Source organism: Rousettus aegyptiacus, unplaced genomic scaffold, assembly GCF_014176215.1.
Source record: "Rousettus aegyptiacus isolate mRouAeg1 unplaced genomic scaffold, mRouAeg1.p scaffold_m13_p_5, whole genome shotgun sequence".
Taxonomy (NCBI): Eukaryota; Metazoa; Chordata; class Mammalia; order Chiroptera; family Pteropodidae; genus Rousettus; species Rousettus aegyptiacus.
Window position 1 is genome coordinate 12,809,364 of NW_023416308.1, and position 17,939 is coordinate 12,827,302.

The window sequence follows — 17,939 nt, forward strand, 5'->3', positions numbered from 1 at the left end:
AAACCATTGGAAGGATATTACTGAAGAGCAGTAGCATGGACAGTGTTTATTCTGTACTGTGAAGTGAGTCCTGAGTCCAGTTAATGACTGTGCTTTTGTATCAGACACATTATCTCATCTAGCTCCATGCGAGGACCGCTTCGTAGATGGGGAAACTGAGGATCAGCATGTCACCCAAGTGGGCCATGCCAGAACCAGGATGTGACTCTGGGTCTAACTCCAAAGTCCATGTGCATTTCACACCTTTAAAAATTGTCAAGATTAGATGTTTTTATATACAACAGAAAACAAAACATGATCTTTACCCTACCCCGAAAACAGTCTCTAGGGGCTTAGAAAGGGACTGAAAGCAAAGATAATTAAAATTTTAAGCATCATGTGTGTGTGGCATGTGGGAATACTGATGAGTTACCTTTTTTGTACGGTTTCATCTTTTCCATATTTAATAATGAGGTTGTGCCAGTTTTGATGAGTTTCTGAGTAGCTCTAGTCTGTCTTCCAGCACCTAAGCTTCATCTTCCAAGTCTGAGGCACAGTGTGTCATCTTTGTGTTCCAGAAGGGTGTCGGTTAAGTATTGCATAGGACAGGGCCAAGTACAAGGACTTTAACGGCCCTAGACTCTTTCCTCTGGTTCCATTTTGATTCATTAATCAACATTCTTTGCATCTCATTGACTCATTCTGATAGAAATCCATCTTCTTTTGGTCTTTTGTTTACAGTGATGTTTCTTGAGAGACTTTTTCTGTCAAGATATGTGATTCTCTGGTGAAAGAGGCTGGAGCCTCTGAAACGATCACTTTATTGTGGTTAGTCTGCAGCTCTGTTTGTATTTTATTTCCCCTCTGATTGTGAAGCTCATTCTCCTTGTGGAGGAACAATGAAGAAAAGTGGGAATTTAGCATTTCTGTCCTCTCTTGTTACTACTTTATGTTCTTTTGCCTAAGCATTTAATTTAAAAAAGCACGTATTTCCCCTACCCCATGTATATAGATTTTTTATTTTCACTTACTAGATGTTTTTTCTTATTACATAAGTAATATTTTTCCCTGGAAGATGCTTTGAAAAATATAAAGTACAAAGAAAAAACATAAAACTACTGATCATCCTGCCTCTCAAATATTTTGATATATTTTCTTCCAGTATTTTTTTCGTATATGGTAATTTAGATCATTCCTCTCATGACTTTATAGAACATTTAGAGCAAAAACACTTTTTAATGTTTGTAATAGGTTAAACTTTGCAAAAGCATTGTTTTTGTAAGTTAAAAACCATTGAATATCAGCTATTTCATATGATTCAGCCTAATATTTCATCAAGTGGTTGAATCATTTAGTCTTCCAAAGTTAAATAGATTGTTTCAGATAGATATTTAGTTATTTTCTTTTTAAAAATTACAGTGGTAATTGATTGTCTCATTTTCAGGGCAAATGTCAAGCACTACACTTTCCTTAGCTGTTAAAACATTCCACCAGGACCATATGAATGTCAGCGAGTGACTTTTCATTGGGTCCACAGCCAAACAGCAAGGTTAGGACCTCCTGGTATATTGAAATGCTCTGTTCAAGAGCTTGTGGCGGAGATTTTTAAAACTAACATCACCTGTTTTCCTATTCATACTAAATCCAGCTTTTTTGTTCCTTTATGACAGATATTTACTATTCGTTAATTTTGAAGATAATCTTAGTTTTTCCAATTATTCAGTAAGGCTCTGTCTGATTTATATGCCTGCTTGCCTTCTGCTAGCCATTATTATGGCATATTCAGTCGTAATAAATATGGTTTATTGAGCACTTGCTTTGTGCTATGCAGTTTTAAGTGCTTTACATATATTTGATTTTTAAAGAGCCCTAAAGAGGCATTATGCCGGTAGGTAGGTTTGGGTAACTGGCTTATAGGCACCACTGGGAAGTGGGGACTGCGGACTATCCTGACACCAAGTGCGGGCATTAGCCATTGTGTTTTTACTGCCTTTGTATATACATCATTATGACATGCTGCCGAGGTTCCTCAGACTGTGTTTGGGGGATATGTGTACAATTATTTCAGAAGCTGGAGATGTCCTTTTTATTATCTTTTAATTGAAAAAAATGACTTACTGGTTATATAGACTCATTGGTCTTTTATGGTGCTGGTTTATTCTGAATGTGAGTGGATAATTTTAATTAAATTTATTAATTAAATTAAATGTGGGTGCTGTTTTTTGTTGTCTCATTTTCTAGGTCCAAAAGCTGCTTTGTATGTGCCCCGTAGATTTCCATGGGATCTTCCAATTAGATGAAAGACGGAGAGATGCAGTGATTGCGTTGGGCATTTTTCTCATTGAGTCTGATCTTCAGGTAAGTCTTGACTAAATTAAAAGTATTTCTACAGTGTAAAAAGGGAATATAATTAGAACTTAAAACTGTGCCTCTTAAGTTTATCTAAAGTACTAGAAAAATGCATACAAATCCCTAATAAAAGTGGTTAGCAGTGGGTAAGACAGGGTAGGTGGAACAGGAGGGAATGAGACTTCTTACTTTACACTTAGGACATTTTGATTTGGGACTGTATGAGTAAATTATGCTGTTAAAAAAATAAAGCTGTGGGGTTTTTGTTTGGTTTGTTTGTTTGTTTGTTTTTGCCAGAAAGTTAGTTAAAATGCTTTGTGAAGTAACTGTGTGCCCTCTAAAGTAAACTTGATTTTCAATCTCAGGTAAAATTCTCATCAGTCAGAATTATAGTAACTTTTTTTTTCCTTCCAAAAGGACAGTATTTTTTAAAATTTCTATTTTTTCAATCACTGTTGACATACAATATTATATTAGTTTCAGGTGTACAACACAGCGATTAGACATTAATATAAGTTACAAAGTGATCACCTTGGTAAATCGAGTATCCATCTAACACCATACATAGTTATTACAATACTACTGACTATATTCCCCATGCCATATTCTACATCCCTATGACTTTTGTAATGACCAGTTTTGTACCTCTTAATCCCCTCCCCTATTCACCCACTCTCACACTCTTCCCCCATTCTAGCAATCATTGAAATGCTTTCTGTATCTATGAGCTTGTTTCTGTTTTGTTTGTTTATCATGTGCTCTAGATTCCATGCATAAGTGAAATCATATGACATCTGTCTTTCTCAGTCTGACTTACTCCACACAGCACAATACCTGCTAGGTCCATCCGTGTTGTTGCAGATGGCAAGATTGCACTCTTTTTTTATGGCTGAGTAATATTCCACTCTACATATGTACCACCTCTTCTTTATCCATTCATCCACTGATAGACATCCAGGTTTCTTCCATGTCTTGTAAATAATGCTGCAATGAACATATGGATGCACATGTCCCTTCAAAGTAGTGTTTTGGATTTTTTCGGATAAATACCCAGAAGTGGGATTACTGGGTCCTTCTATGTCTCTGGTTATAGCCTTTGTTTTAAAATATATTTTGTTTGTTATAAGTATTACTACCCCAGCTTTTTTGTGTTTCCATTTTCATGAAATATCTTTTTCCATTCCTTTACTTTCAGTCTGTGTGTGTCTTGCGATCTGAAGTAAGTCTCTTGTAGGCAGCATGTAAAGTTCTTATTTTCTTATCCATTCAGTCACCCTGTGTCTTTTGATTGGAGCATGTAATTTACATTTAAACTAATGAGTGCTAAGTGTGTAGTTATTGCCATTTTATTACTCACATTTTTTGTTTATTTTTTCTTCTTAAAGAAGTTCCCAAAGTTGGGTGGGATAGGGTCTCAGGGAATCACCAGGGTAGGGTGAATGGTATTAGTTAAATTGGTGAAGACTCAGATATGGCGCGTGCCTGTGTCTGCATGCGGGGTGAAGGAGGGGCTCGAGAAAGGAACAGTGGTTTCTGCCAGCACTTCTGTCCGGGACAAAGCTGCCCCTCCAGCCCTCTCCCCAAAGCCAGACAATTCATTTCCTCTTCATATGTTCCTGGTACCTTTCTTGCTGTTGCCCCAGAGCTGGAGCTCAGAGCAAGCAAGTGATTCCGTCAGTAAGTCTATGCCAGTGGGCCCTTTAAGAGGAGTGCCTGGGACTCCAGCACCCCTCTGTCTCATTCATCCACAATCTCCACTGGTTTTCACAGCCAGAGGTTGTGGGGACTTCTCTTCCTGGCACTAGTGCTGGGATCCTTCACCCTCTGGAGGGACCTCCATAGCCGAGATATCCCTCCGGATTTTCAGCCGCCACACGTGGGTGTGGGACCAGTCCCTTTCGTGTCTCTGCCCCTCCTACTAGTATGGATGTGGCTCCCTCTGTATATCCTTAGTTATTGGACTTCTGTTCAGGTAGACCTCAGGCCGATCTCACTGATGGTGGTTTTGATATGATCATGAGATGAGGCAAGCAGAGCATTTACCTATTCCTTCATCTTGCCCAGAACTCAAGGACAGTATTATTTGAGATAATTTTGATATAATGCCATCTTTTTCAAAACTATGATAGTTATAAATTAAGTTTTAGAGTACATGTTAATGTGCCTTTTAAAAGTGACTTAAAAACCAGTGTTGTAGCTCCACTAGAAAATGGTATGGCTGTTGTTTTTGTAGTATTTTTCAAGGCTAATTGAAGCTAATGATTAATCACTGCATATACAGTCTTATTTATCTGTTTATTTTTATCGTTATCAAGAATCATTTTTTAATTCCAAGCTTAATTATACTATGTTAGGAAAGTAAAGATGTTAGATATTTAAATTTTTATTTATCTAGAAATGTTAGCTTGCATGTCCTGGAAATTTTACTTTTTGACAGATTGTTTATACATTTGAAAAAAATACACATTTTAATTTTAGAGCAATATTTAAAAAATAGGTTGTCTGATCAAGGCCATGTGAAAAAAACAAAATTAGATGCATCACCTGCATTTTAGTCTTCTTATTTATTTACAAACATGAAAAGAAAGAAAATCATTTCTAATTTTTTATTCGCCAATATTAAAAAATAAAGAGGAAAAGGATTTTTCAAAAAAATCTGTATAAGAAACTACTGCTGTTCAAATATGTGTTACTTGAAAATATCTTTGACAAACGTATTACTTGATAGATTTACCTGTAAGTCCTTAATACGTATATTAGGCTTTTTAAGGTGGCGAGGAAGAGATGAATACAAATTACCTTTGGTGTAACTCAGGTTCTGTTAAGGATTTGGTGGGGCACAGGGTGGCAGCTGACATCTCTCAAGCCATATAGTCTGCCTGTGATTCTGGGCACAACTGCCAGCCTCATGGACCCCAGGAGAGAAGACCAGCGTGCTTTTCTAGCCCACTGGGCCCTAGGGATCAGCTTTCTCTTTATCCCCCTGTTGTCTGTGTTCCTTGCCTCCATTCAGGATGGGCTGTAGCATTGGCCTCCTTTATGTCCAGTCGGTGGATTGCCCTAGCAGCAGCTATGGCTAGAGTAGCAGAGGTAGTTTACTTGCAACATGCTGCAAAAGCCATAATGGTTTATATAGGAAAGAGTACCAGGGTCACTTCCTTTGCAGGAGGCTGTGCTGTGTAGGCCCTTTGGAGTCTTGTACCTGTTAGTACACTAGGATCCTGGACAGATATCATATCCAGCTCCTTTTTATCATTTAGAGAAGAAATTGTTTTGTTTTCACTGATGAAAGTTCTCTGTGTGTTTGGTTATCAATTGTGGCATGTAACATACCATCTCAAAACTTAGTAGCCTTATATAACAATTTTTTTTTTTTCTCTCATGAACCTGCAATTTAGACAGCACTCAGAAGAGTCACTGTTTCTTCTCTATTAGGTGTCATCTGGCATGGCTGGAAGGCTGAGGGCTGGAATCACCTGAGGGCTTGCTTATTCATACCATGTCCAGGGGGTGATCCTGGTTGCTGTCTGGGACCTTAGCTGGGCTCTCAGCCGGTGTACTCTATGTACATGGCCTCTCCCTGTGGCCTGAGCTTTGTCACTGTGTCATACCATTGTTTCTGAGTTCCAAAGATCAGTGTCCTGAGAAAGAGCCGGGTGGAAGCTGCACGGCCTTCTCTAACCGAGCCTGGGAAGGCAGTCTCATGTGTACTACTCTATAGATACACTAGAAGCAAGTCACTAAGGCAGCCCACTAAGGTGAATTCGACTCCACCTTTCAGTGTTACAATATTTGCAGCCATGTTTTCAAAACCACCACATGCTTTTTTAGTGTTTCAGAATATCAAATAATATCCCTCTTCTCAGGAGCACACTTACCTCATCTTTACTAGAGCATCTATAAATAGGGAAACAACCAATAGAGCAAGTCATGGAAGGTTATGAAGTTATGTGTTGTTGGTTAGTTGGGAATCTAGAAGAAAGTAATTTTTTTATTGATTAATGATGTCTATAAAGTCTAATGTTCAATTCAAGAGGAGCCAAAGGAAACATGAAACAGTATACTAAACAAACAAGGGCTATTAACAACAGAAGCATCACCAGGTTTAGAAGCTTGTGGCTGTGAGCTTCTTTCTAGTCTGGAGGATCCAGGGGCCCACGGAAGGGTTTGGGGCTTCTCTGAACACCTCTCAGTGAAGGCAGCTTTGGGTGTGCATGCACATACACACCTTCTTCTGGAGAGGCCCCCATGGGAGCCCAGGCCTCAGAGGACACCGAGTCAGGCCATATACTCAGCTCCAGAAGGGCGGGTTTTAGCCCTTTCCTTAGGCACTTGTGCAGGCTGCCAAGAAACAAAGGGTGCAACACCATGTGAGCTACCTAGGGTGATTAGGATGTGGGTATGCTTTGCTTTGAGCTTAATCTGTGCTAAAATGCTGTCGGTCACATATTTTATTAAATATAATTTTTTATTTTTTATTTTTTTAGCACAAAGATTCTGTGGTTCCTTACCTTCTCCGACTTCTTAAAGGTCTTCCGAAAGTATACTGGGTAGAAGAAAGCACTGCTCGGAAAGGCAGAGGTAATTTCATACAATGTTTTCCCTGAGTGCAAAGAAAAATATGTCTGTTCTATGTCTCTAAGGTTCAAGTGTTCAATTATACTAACACATCAGTTACGATGCTTCCACTCCTGGCTATAGGACACCTGCCTGCCTGCAGTAACTTGGGCTTTACATATTCACTGTTGTCCAGGGCCTCTGGGCAAGGGGAGGGGAAGGGAGGGCAGGGTTGAGCAAGCCAGCTTTTAATTGCACTCTGAGAGAAAGCAGGAACTTTGAGACCTTTAAGAACCTTTCCGCATATCTTATTGGCTGGAATCAGTCACCTGCCATTCCCCTAAGTAGTCTCTGTTACCATTAGTTGAATAGGCTCACTCCTGGAATAAGATCAGTTCTCCAAATTGCATTGCTGCTACTCAAAAAGGAAGGGTGAGATGGATTTTAAGGACTCAACTTCATGTTCGCATAAATAGGTTTATCACTTTGTTGCTGCCGCTAAGTTTCAATTAAACTTTGTACCTTTAAAAATGGGGAAAAAATCCTGTGTATTTCTTTTTAACTTATATTTTATTTTAATCTCCCTTTAAGGTCAAAGAGAAAGTTAGATCATCTTTATCCCTCTTCTTTTCCATTACCCTTCCCTCCCTGCCTCCCTCCTCACTTTCTTTCCTCCCTCCTGAAATATTTACATTGGTCCACTACGTGCCAACCATTGTGCTAATAAACATTTAAAACGCTGATGTTCTTGTATATTGACTTTCTAAGACTCTGGAATCAGCTTTGGAAGACCTCCCAACATTTTAGAGTTCATGACCCATGAAACTGAAGTTTCCTTGTAATCAATCAATCTCTCTCTCTCTCTCTCTCTCTCTCTCTCTCTCTCTCTCTCTCTCTTTCTCTCTCTCTCTCTTGTCTGTCTGTCTCTCTGTCTCTGTCTCTGTCTCTCTCTCTCTTTCTCTCTCTCATCTGTTTGTCTGTCTGTCTGTCTGTCTGTCTGTCTCTGCCCTGAAGCCTACGGCCCACCTTCCAATATAGTTGGTGGCTATAAAGATGGCCCTTGTCCTTTTGGTTTTTGATACAGCCTCAATTTGTTAGGTAGGCCATTCTGCTAAAGATGGGTTTTACTCTTCTCAAGAAGGTCCTGTTTGTGCGTGGATTCCTCTTGACCTTTGCATTTTTATCCTTTCTGGTGATCTACTGTGCCTAAAACTGACAGATCCCAAATTATGCACATATCCGGGAATATAGAGAAAATGTTGTTAAAAGGTCAAACATCCAAGTCCACTATTGTTATGTGGGAAGAAGTAGAATGCCAGTAGACATTAATTTTGTTTTTCTATTCTTTTATTTCAAAACAAATATCACTTCTAAATATGTGGACTCAGAGTGTCATTGCTGGACCAGCAGCATCAGCCTCACCTGGGAACTTGTCAGAAATGCAGATTCTCAGCCACCGTATCAGAGTTACTGAATTAGAAACTCTGGGGCCGAGAAGCAGGCAGCCTGCATTTTAACAAATCCTCCAAGTGAGTCTGGTGCACAGTCAAGTGTGAGAGCAACCTAGAGCTGCATCTGAAAATGAGTGCAGAAGTAGAAATGTAAGTCTTCTGCCATGTGCCGTGCATATGGCCATAAAACAGTGGGTACCTCTATGTCTTTGATTAAATATTTAGTATTCACAATTGATTAAATATTTAGTAATGATTGGACCTACACAGCAAAGGTTCTGACATTTTGAAGGTGCAGTTGATAGAAGTGCTGCTTAGTGTTTGGTCTTTTGGGTTTAGAGCTCCCTTCTTGACCTTGAGGCCAAGCTCCTGAGAACCCCACTGCTAGGAGGCTCAGTAGTGTCCAGGCTTAAAAATCTATGAGGAATGGAGCAACTCTTTGGAAGCTCTTATTAGGATTTTCTCCATTTGTCAAAACAAAGCAGAACATAAAATATAAGCATTTAATTCAGTTTAAAGTAGTAATAGGTATTTGATAGTTACCTTCCAGTATACCATCTCTTACACTCTATCAGGATTGATTTCTCACTTTTACTGAAGTAGGGGATAAAAAATGGAATCTGTCGAGTTGAGAGGCTTTATAATATGAAACTATAAATTGGCTCATGAAACATTTAAGTTTATTGAACCAAAACATTTTATTAAAAGAAAGATAGGGGTATTTCTTAGCAAACATGTTGGGCCCGGATCTGTTCTTTTGAGAGTCATCTCAGCGAGGGTACCACTATCAACTGGTCCCTTGGCAGGCCCTATGAGAGAGGGAACATACTGAATTGGGTGGCCAGTAGGCGTGGCCCAGTGTCTCGTTCGTGATGAGCTGATTTGTGTCTTTATGCCATCCAGGTGCCCTCCCAGTGGCAGAGAGCTTCAGCTTCTGCTTGGTAACTTTGCTGTCTGATGTGGCCTACAGGGACCCTTCGCTTAGGGATGAGGTAAGTATGTGGTGAATTGTTGTGCATTTCTATAATATCAAAAAGAGTTTCAAAGTGATGACAGGAGTAAAAATCAAATTTGAAATGATTAGATTGTTTATATTGATTTCTTTGTACTATCAGTTACATACCTAAGAAATGTTTATTACTTGCTCATAGTACTTTTCAGGTTACCCACTCATCTTTTGAGTCTGATCTCATTCAGCTATCCAAATAGCCCTGTGAGGTAAGCAGCAAAAGGCAAAGGCAGCTAGTTTTCTTGATGCTTTTTTGGGGATTAAAGTCTTTCATAGAATATCCTAGATGAAGCTAATCCTTTAAATGCTCAGATTTTTTAGTTTTAGTTTATTTTATTGGAAATGTTACTTAAATGTGTTTCACATTTTTTTTTTTAGCAAAGAATAAGATCATAATCTAAACTTTTTCTTAATTAATTAGATTTATTATTTTGACAATCGATATTTTAATGCCACTATCCTCAGATCCTGCCAACACGTGCCTGGCTGCCTCCCTCTATGCTAAATGTGCTGAGTTAGAATCTGAGCTTTTTGAATTTTTGTATCTGTTTTTTAATTTTAAAAATCTCTTTCCTTGATAAGGTGCCGTATATGTAAAAATAAAATAAAATAAAATAATAAAATAAAATAAAATAAAATAAAATAAAATGAATAAAATAAATAAAATAAAATAAAATAAAATAAAATATCTCTTTCCTTGATAGCAAACTGTAAAATCTTTTGTCAATATTTCTGCCAATACATTCTTCTACATCCTTTTTTCTTAGTTTAGTATCTGTAGGTTGGTTAAAGATAACTAGATAAAGTTAACAGGTTGTAAGTTAAGGGCTTTTCTATAAATAACGTCTGTCAAAATAGGTTAACAATGAAGGTGACGACATAACTTTAATGTATGAAATGGAATAAATATTTCTTTTAAGTCTTCATAGGATATTCAGCATCATTTAACATTAGCAAAATGTAAGAAATTTGACTTGATTATGAACAAGTCATTTTAGATCAATTTCATTCTCTTCTTTGCCTGAATCTTTAAGACTGGTAGAGGAAAATGAGGTAAATATAGTCCAGTTGATCTTCATCAAGGTATCGGACAGACCCTCTCCTGATATCCCAGAATATGGGCTGAGCTCCAGAGGGTTTTTGGAATTACCCAAAGGAACACCTGAAAGGGAACCTCGTGAGATGCCAGCCCAGCAGGAGCCTCTGGTACCCTACCCCCCATTGAAGCTAAATGAGCCAGGGCTGTGGTTGAAGATCAGAAAGCGAGTCGATTTCATTTCTAGACACCAAAAAGCTGGGAATCAACAACCAGTGTGATGAACTAAAGCTAATTACCGTGAGCTTTGTAGGGATCAATGATAGGCAAAAAAAAAATGCAAACTATGTAAGTAGAGGTGGCATAGCTTGGGAGCAACACGTGTGAAAAAGATGTAAATATTTTCTTTATCTGTAAGCTCATTGAGCCAGCAGTGTGAAATAACTGCCAAAAGCTAATGACACATACATGAAAGTCTAGAATCTGTGTTGAGTTTGGTGATTACTCGGTGAGTTTCAACATCCCTGGAATATTTTATCTTGAGCACCACAATTTGAGATGGTTTCTGACACAGTGGGCTATAGTAAAATCAGAAGCAGACAGTCAGCATCTGTAGGGGACTTGTATCATAAGAAATGAGTGAAGAGAACTAGAGGTATGTAGCCGTGACAAGGGATTTGGGGTCCTGTCACTTGTTTGCAGTATATGGAGGAAGGGGTGGCCACATAGCTGGTGAGTACAAAGACCCAGGAGAACAACATTGGTCTAGAGTTAGGAGGAAGTCTGGATCAGCCCAGAGAGGGAGGGTTTTGGTCCTTGGAAGGTCAGCTGATTTGTCCTTTGGCAGAATTGTCATGTGGGAAGTTATATATCAGATAAATGGTTGGACAAGAAAATGTGTAAAGCTCCTTCTAATAATGAATTAATTTTATGACATTTTTCTGATATTGTTTGTAAGTTTGTTTGTTCTGTTTCCTTGGCTATTACAGATTCTAGAGGCACTTTTGCAGGTTTTGCATGTCCTTTTGGGAATGTGTCAGGCCTTGGAGATTCAAGAAAAAGGTATGATTATAGATTTAAGGCTTTTTAAAAAATGATTTTGTGATTATTGTTTCCCTTGCTTTTTTCCAGTTTTCTCTTTTGTTCTTTACTACACTATGTATGTACATCATGGTGGAGAACCTGCCTTTATTAGGTTGCCTTCATTGTGTGTTAACTAAGAGGCCACATAGGGGTTACGAGCACAGCTTTGCTATCTGAATTCCAAGTGACCTTCAACAAGTCACCTCACCCTCTGGGGCTAATAAGTTTCTTCACTTATAACATGTCTAACTTTCAAAGGTAATTTTTCCTCTAGGGCAAGGCTACCAGTATGATCCCAGGAGGAACAAATAATATTGTTTAAGTATAGTAAAGGTGCCTGATAACATGGCTTAGCTGTATAACTGATTTGGGTGGGCCATGAGTAGGTTAAGACCCCAAAGAGGGCAGGTGTGTAATGCATACATAGTCCGAAGTTGTTGTTAGTGCCAGATTGAAAATATCACTGGTCAGCTATTGGGGTTGACCCTGTTGCTGTGTGGCTTATTCTGACCCTTGAGATTTGTTAGTGAGTGGGTTGTTAGATGTGAGCCAGTGCTGCAAGTTGGGAGAGTGTGGTTCTCTTGCAGATAACTTTCTGATAGCAGAACATTCTTACTTTGTGTTCTAGAATACCTTTGCAAATATGCGATCCCATGCCTGATTGGAATCTCACGAGCATTTGGGCGTTACAGCAACACAGAAGAATCTCTCCTCTCGAAACTTTTTCCCAAAGTCCCTCCTCATTCCCTCCGAGTCCCAGAGGAGCTAGAAGGTGTTCGGCGGCGTTCATTCAATGACTTCCGTTCCATCCTCCCCAGCAACTTGCTGACTGTGTGCCAGGAGGGTACCCTGAAGAGGAAGACCAGCAGCGTGTCCAGCATCTCTCAGGTGGGGCTGCCAGTCGGGGAGAGAGCAGAGGAGAGAGGTCTTGTTAAGTGCTCGCAGGAAGAAAATCCCACTTACGTGTAGTTTAAGTAAATTTAGAAAACATAAAATGTTCTCATTAGAATTCTCTTTAATACAAAGGCTTGTGTATCCCTTTTAAGATTTATACATGATTTCATCTCCTAGTCACAAAGTATTCGTTTCCTAGCAATGGGATTCTGAGCGGGAGAGAGTTGGTATACTAAAGAAGTATATAATTGACTCATGGAGAAAAGATAGACAGACACAAAACACTGAGAATAATTCAGCTCAGTAATGAAGTATAAATGTATGTCTAGACAGGAAGAATTTAGTGATTTGGTATATGATAGAGAATGGGCTTCAGGAAGAAGGTGAGGCTTGAACCAAGACTTGAAGTACAGCCATTGACCTGACAGAGAGAACCTTGCCTACATCAAATCCGACTGAGGTTTGGCTGACCTTTTCTGATATGTAAGTGTGGTTGTGTGTTTCAGGTCAGCCCTGAACGTGGGATGCCTGCTCCCAGTTCCCCTGGAGGATCTGCCTTTCACTACTTTGAAGGTGAGCTTCACTTTTCTGCCAAGAATGTTGACCTACCACTCGGATAGCAAGTTCATGGTGATGACTTAGGGATGGTAATACCAGTGCGCCGCTATCATGCATCTAGAGTGTCAAGCTTTTAGAAAGCACTTATTTTAATTTAACTGTCTTTTAAATTTAATTTTAAAATACTTCAAACAGGAAAAAGTACAGAAATTAATATACAGACCCCATGTGCCTGTGATCAGAATTTTAGTATGTTAACATGTGAAAGCATTGGTTTTCAGGTGGAAGTACTAATGGCAGGTCCTTCTCTTATTTGTTTTTTTTTTTTTTTTTAGGTCATTACATATATAGATAATATTAAAGAGCATTTTTTACTTTTTATATAAACTTGCTATTCACAAAGCACTTCTACTGAATTTAATTCATATGATAGCCCTGTATAGTGTCAGACATTTATTAAAATTGCCTTCGACTTATCCACTTATACAATAAGTTATGGTCAAATTATATGACATGAAGAATAGTAAATCAATGGATATATATTTTTAAAGCTTGTGACCACGAAAACACACATACTTAATCAAATTCATGTAGTAAATTCAACTTTCAACTCACCACATCTCTTTTCTGAAATATGTTGGAAGACACATTTATCCTAATAAAAATCAATTGTCTTCAACTTATCCTTGAGGGAGGTAAGACTCTGATTAAGTGATAGAAGATGGGGAACCAAAATTCTGTGCCTTGTAATGCCATCTATTCCATTTCCGGATGATGCTAATTGCTTAAAGAACATTTCTCAAGAGGGTCTTGAAAGATGTGACGGGAATTAAAAAAAAAGAGGAAGTATCTAGACTCAAATGTGGGTAACTTTGCATACAGTATCTCTTGGATATGTGAGACTATAACATGTTATAGTCTAGGTATATGTTAGAATGTAAAGGCCAGATTGGCTCACTCAAAACAAGTCCCACCTTCCAGAGAGAACCACTTGTCCTAGACTTTAAACAACCTGTTTGCTACCTGTATACTCTTGGGGCATCTGAGGATAGCCATGATGTGTCCTCTAAGGCTTCTTTTTCCTTAGTAAGCTGCTCTCTGTGCCCAGGGGCCCCTCCCCATTGGGGCTGTCCTCCTTTAAGCACTTCCAGTGAGTGTCTAGGATTGGGGCGCACCCAGGTATGGCCTCACCGTTTAAGCTTCATTTAGCAGATGTGGGCTGAGCACCGCTCTCCTGTTGGGGTGAGCTCAGTGGACGATTTTCTTAATTTCTCACAGTCTAAAGTGCACCTCATTGTCGAAGAAACAGGCAGGAAACCAGAGCTCTTTCCCTTTTTGCTTCCAAGCCTCTTGTTTCACTCAGACTTCTTACAGCTAGTCTCCCCTTCTCTCTTTCCAGTTCCTCTTCTACATCGCCGTAAGAATTCTTTTTAAGAATTATTTTTTAAAAGCATAAATCTAATTTTTAATTTCTTGCTGAAAGACTTTCAGTGACACTCCCTGCATAAATCCTAAATCTTAGATCCTTGGTTCTTGCAATTCCCATGTTTTGCCTCTGTCTATGCCCAACAGACAATGGCTCAGCCACACATGACTTCGTTCTTGTGTTGTGTGTCTATCTGGGAGATGCCCTCTGATCACAAACTTTTTACCTTCTTTTATTATTATTATTTAAAAATTACACTTGCATTATTTAAGGTGATTTAATAAATATACACTTGATTATTACAGTCAAGCTGTTAACATAGCCATCTCCTCAGACAGTTACCATTTTCATCTTATTTTGGGGGGAGGTGGAAGTGATGAAAGCACCTGAAATCTATCTGAGCAAATTTCCAATATTCAGTATGGTCTCACTAACTATGGTCATCGTATCGAATGTCAGCGCTCTGGACTGATTCATCCTGCAAAACTACAGCTTCTTACTTTTGACTAGCATCCCCACCCCTCACCTGCGGTAACCTCTGCTCAACTCTCTGCTCCTATGTGTCTGACTGTTTTAGATTCTGCACATAGTGAGATCATGTAGTTTTTTTTTTTTTTCCCCTCTGGCCTATTTCCTTTAACGTGATGACCTCCAGGATCGTCCATGTTGTTGCAAATAGTAGAATTCCATTCTTTTTTTAAGGCTCCATTTTTATACACAAATTTTTATACACACTCAAATGCATATTATATACATACACATACATTTTACACACACACAAACATAGACACGGACATGGACTCGGGCACCCCTACCTCCTTATCCTCTTCCCTACCTATTCCCTTTGAGCCAGCTTTGTTATCTTCCTCCCTTCTTGGTCATTTGTTTTGTTGGCCTCTGGCATCTTAGCTCCTCTTTAGTATTATTGCGCATTCTCTCTTTTGTAAGTTGCTGGTTTGCTCTCTTGGGACCCATCTAGCTCACATCAGCAATGTGTCACCAGCATCATAGAACTACGCATTAGCTTTGACCCAATTGGGATAAACTCAACTCTTTGCTTTTTCTATGCTCTAGTGTTTGAGAGTCATAAAATTTATTCGTTGGTTCTTTTAAGATTGATATTGTCTGTTACTATTTAATGTGAAAATATTACAAACTTTTCTAGCCATCGTCTTCTACCATAGTTTTTTAATAATGAATTCTTAAGTGATTATATGCTTTTGGGTTTCTATTTATTAGTAAGTGTTAGATGATTGGCTTTTTATTTTTGTTCTGAGTTTGAAATTTATAGTAATGTGCATTTTTGTTCTAATTTTGGTGGTAAAATATCTTTGGGACCCTGTGAATCTCACACTTTCACATTGGTCAACCTTTAAAAAGTTGTAATTTTTTCCCCCACATTTAAGTCTTCATCGTTTGGGTTGAAAACATTAGGGCATGATTATAACTTCCTTTGACTTGAAATACCCCAGTGAGAGGTGTCATTCCCCAAGGACTTACAATCAGGCCTTTACTTCATAATTAAAAACAAGGAATTGGAGTATAAACAAAAGCAAAATCTATGCCTTTGTTGGTTATTGAGGGAATCGGCTTGAGGAATTACCGTGGTCATATGTTGCTGACTGACTCTCTGGTTTTCTTCCCATCAGTCTCTTATTTACCTGATGGGAGCGCCCTGGAGCCTGATTACTACTTCTCCACCATCAGCTCTAGCTTTTCAGTTTCTCCTCTTTTCAATGGCATCACCTTTAAGGAGTTCTGTATTCCACTGGAAATGCTTTGGGAACTCTTAAACTTGGTAAGCAGCGCATTAATGGATAAAACAGACCACGGGTATATCAATCAGTAAAATTGTTACTGCTGTAAGTCTGTATTTTTTAAAGGAAAAACTAGGAGTTTTTCAGTGTTTAAGAGTATAACTTAGTAGTCATAATTTTCCAATTAAGGAAGGAAGAAGAATAACATTCATAGAGCAGTTGTGCAATATGTTGTCATTTAATCCTTGCAGCAGCCATGTGGGGGAAGGAGCTGTGTATCCTCATTTTAGAGGTAAATCAATGTCAAATACTTCAAGGATTGGTAGGCCAAGAGCAGGGCCAAGACTCAGCCCAGGGAGCCTGACACCAGGTCCAGTTTCTGTTGCACCTGACTCCCTCTCGGGAGCTGCTCTATTTGGATCAATAGAAAACCTAACTTTTTCATATTGGGATAACTTTGGATGGCCTTTGAGGTGATGTCAGAGAAGGCATTGGTGCCATTGTCAGAGTCTCAAAATGGACAGTTCTTTAATCCGGGAACTCTGAAGTTATGATTGAGCTGGGATGCTTCAACACATTCAGGTGGGTAGTGGTGAAGACATCATCAGGGGCAGACTCTAAAGATGGGGCTTTCTATTTTGGAAAGAATGAGAGAATGAGAATGACACCTACGAAAGCATGAAGCATTCCCTGGAGGGAGTAGCCATCTCCCTCTGTGTGGACCGTGAATAGAAATCACTCAAAGAGAAAGGCTTTAGGCTGAAGATACAAGAAGACATTAAAACATGGATGATAATTAATAAGGACAGAGCCATAATGAATTGCTAAATAGCCTAGGATGTTTTTTGAAGTTGCTGTCAGCAAAGAAAACTCCCTCTAAACTGCTCCTCACTGTCGGTGTCCCAGACAAAAAGGTGGCCTGGGTGGCCATGGCCTTCTCAAATGGCTCTTTTTAGTATCAGCTCAGAAATCCCAATTAAAGGCTAAATATTTCAGTTCTTCTCTTGTGGAAATTAGTTTTCCAGTATATTTTAACTTTTCAAGGTTAGGTTTTGTTCTCGGCAGTTTTTCATTTCTTCTCCTGGCATGTTGTTTATCATTATCTATACATTTTTAAAATGACCTTCTTAACATACTACATTTGGTGGCAGGGCAGTTTTATCAGGTGGTTCTGCAGTTGACAGACCAGTTCATTCCCGTACTAAATGCTAGTACAGAGAATGGTATAAATAATTACTTCTATTAGTAGTATAAAACATGCGTTGTGGTGTGAGTACCTGGGCAGCTTTGGAAGAACCAGTGCACCAGGCCCTGGGGAGGAGAGGGGAGCCAGGAGCTGTCAGCACCCAACGACTGGCTGTGAAGGTGCCCTTGACATTTGGGAGGAGATTCAAGTGAACTGTCAATGTCGCCTGGGATCTGAACACTTTGACATTCTGGAAATGGAAATGTAGTGTCTGCAAATTTGAGAGGGTTGGTTTCTTTTGTATTTTTATGTCATTTCAATCTAAATAAGAATGAAGTTTGAAGTGATGGCAGAATGAGGGTATTTTTTGTGTATAGTTCGATATAGAGCCATTTGTGTTTTGTGGCCCTATCCTTCCATCACATTTTTCACCACATGGGCATGTTATGTGGTTTTATCTACATCAACACAATTTATTATTTAGTAGAAGGAGTTGGCATTTCTTTCTACCCCTGTATTTGTCAGGTGCCTCATGAGGTCTTGTTTCCCTGGTAGGTGAAGAAGATTGTTGAGGAGCCTGTTCTCAAATCCTTGGATGCTGTTGCAGCCAGCGTGATAGAGGTATGTCCCTTCTGAGAGCATCACCCTGAGCTC

General features: G+C 39.1%; 1 protein-coding gene across 1 annotated transcript in view; it reads left to right on the plus strand.

Moving 5' to 3' along the window:
* Positions 1-17,939, plus strand: part of PI4KA (phosphatidylinositol 4-kinase alpha) — a 109,045-nt gene that overhangs the window by 15,738 nt on the left and 75,368 nt on the right. The window contains exons 2-9 of the mRNA XM_016120120.2: positions 2,221-2,337; positions 6,816-6,909; positions 9,240-9,328; positions 11,371-11,443; positions 12,093-12,352; positions 12,865-12,931; positions 15,992-16,140; positions 17,841-17,906. Coding sequence (XP_015975606.2) covers positions 2,221-2,337; positions 6,816-6,909; positions 9,240-9,328; positions 11,371-11,443; positions 12,093-12,352; positions 12,865-12,931; positions 15,992-16,140; positions 17,841-17,906 — 915 coding nt within the window. The remainder of the gene's footprint in view (positions 1-2,220; positions 2,338-6,815; positions 6,910-9,239; positions 9,329-11,370; positions 11,444-12,092; positions 12,353-12,864; positions 12,932-15,991; positions 16,141-17,840; positions 17,907-17,939) is intronic.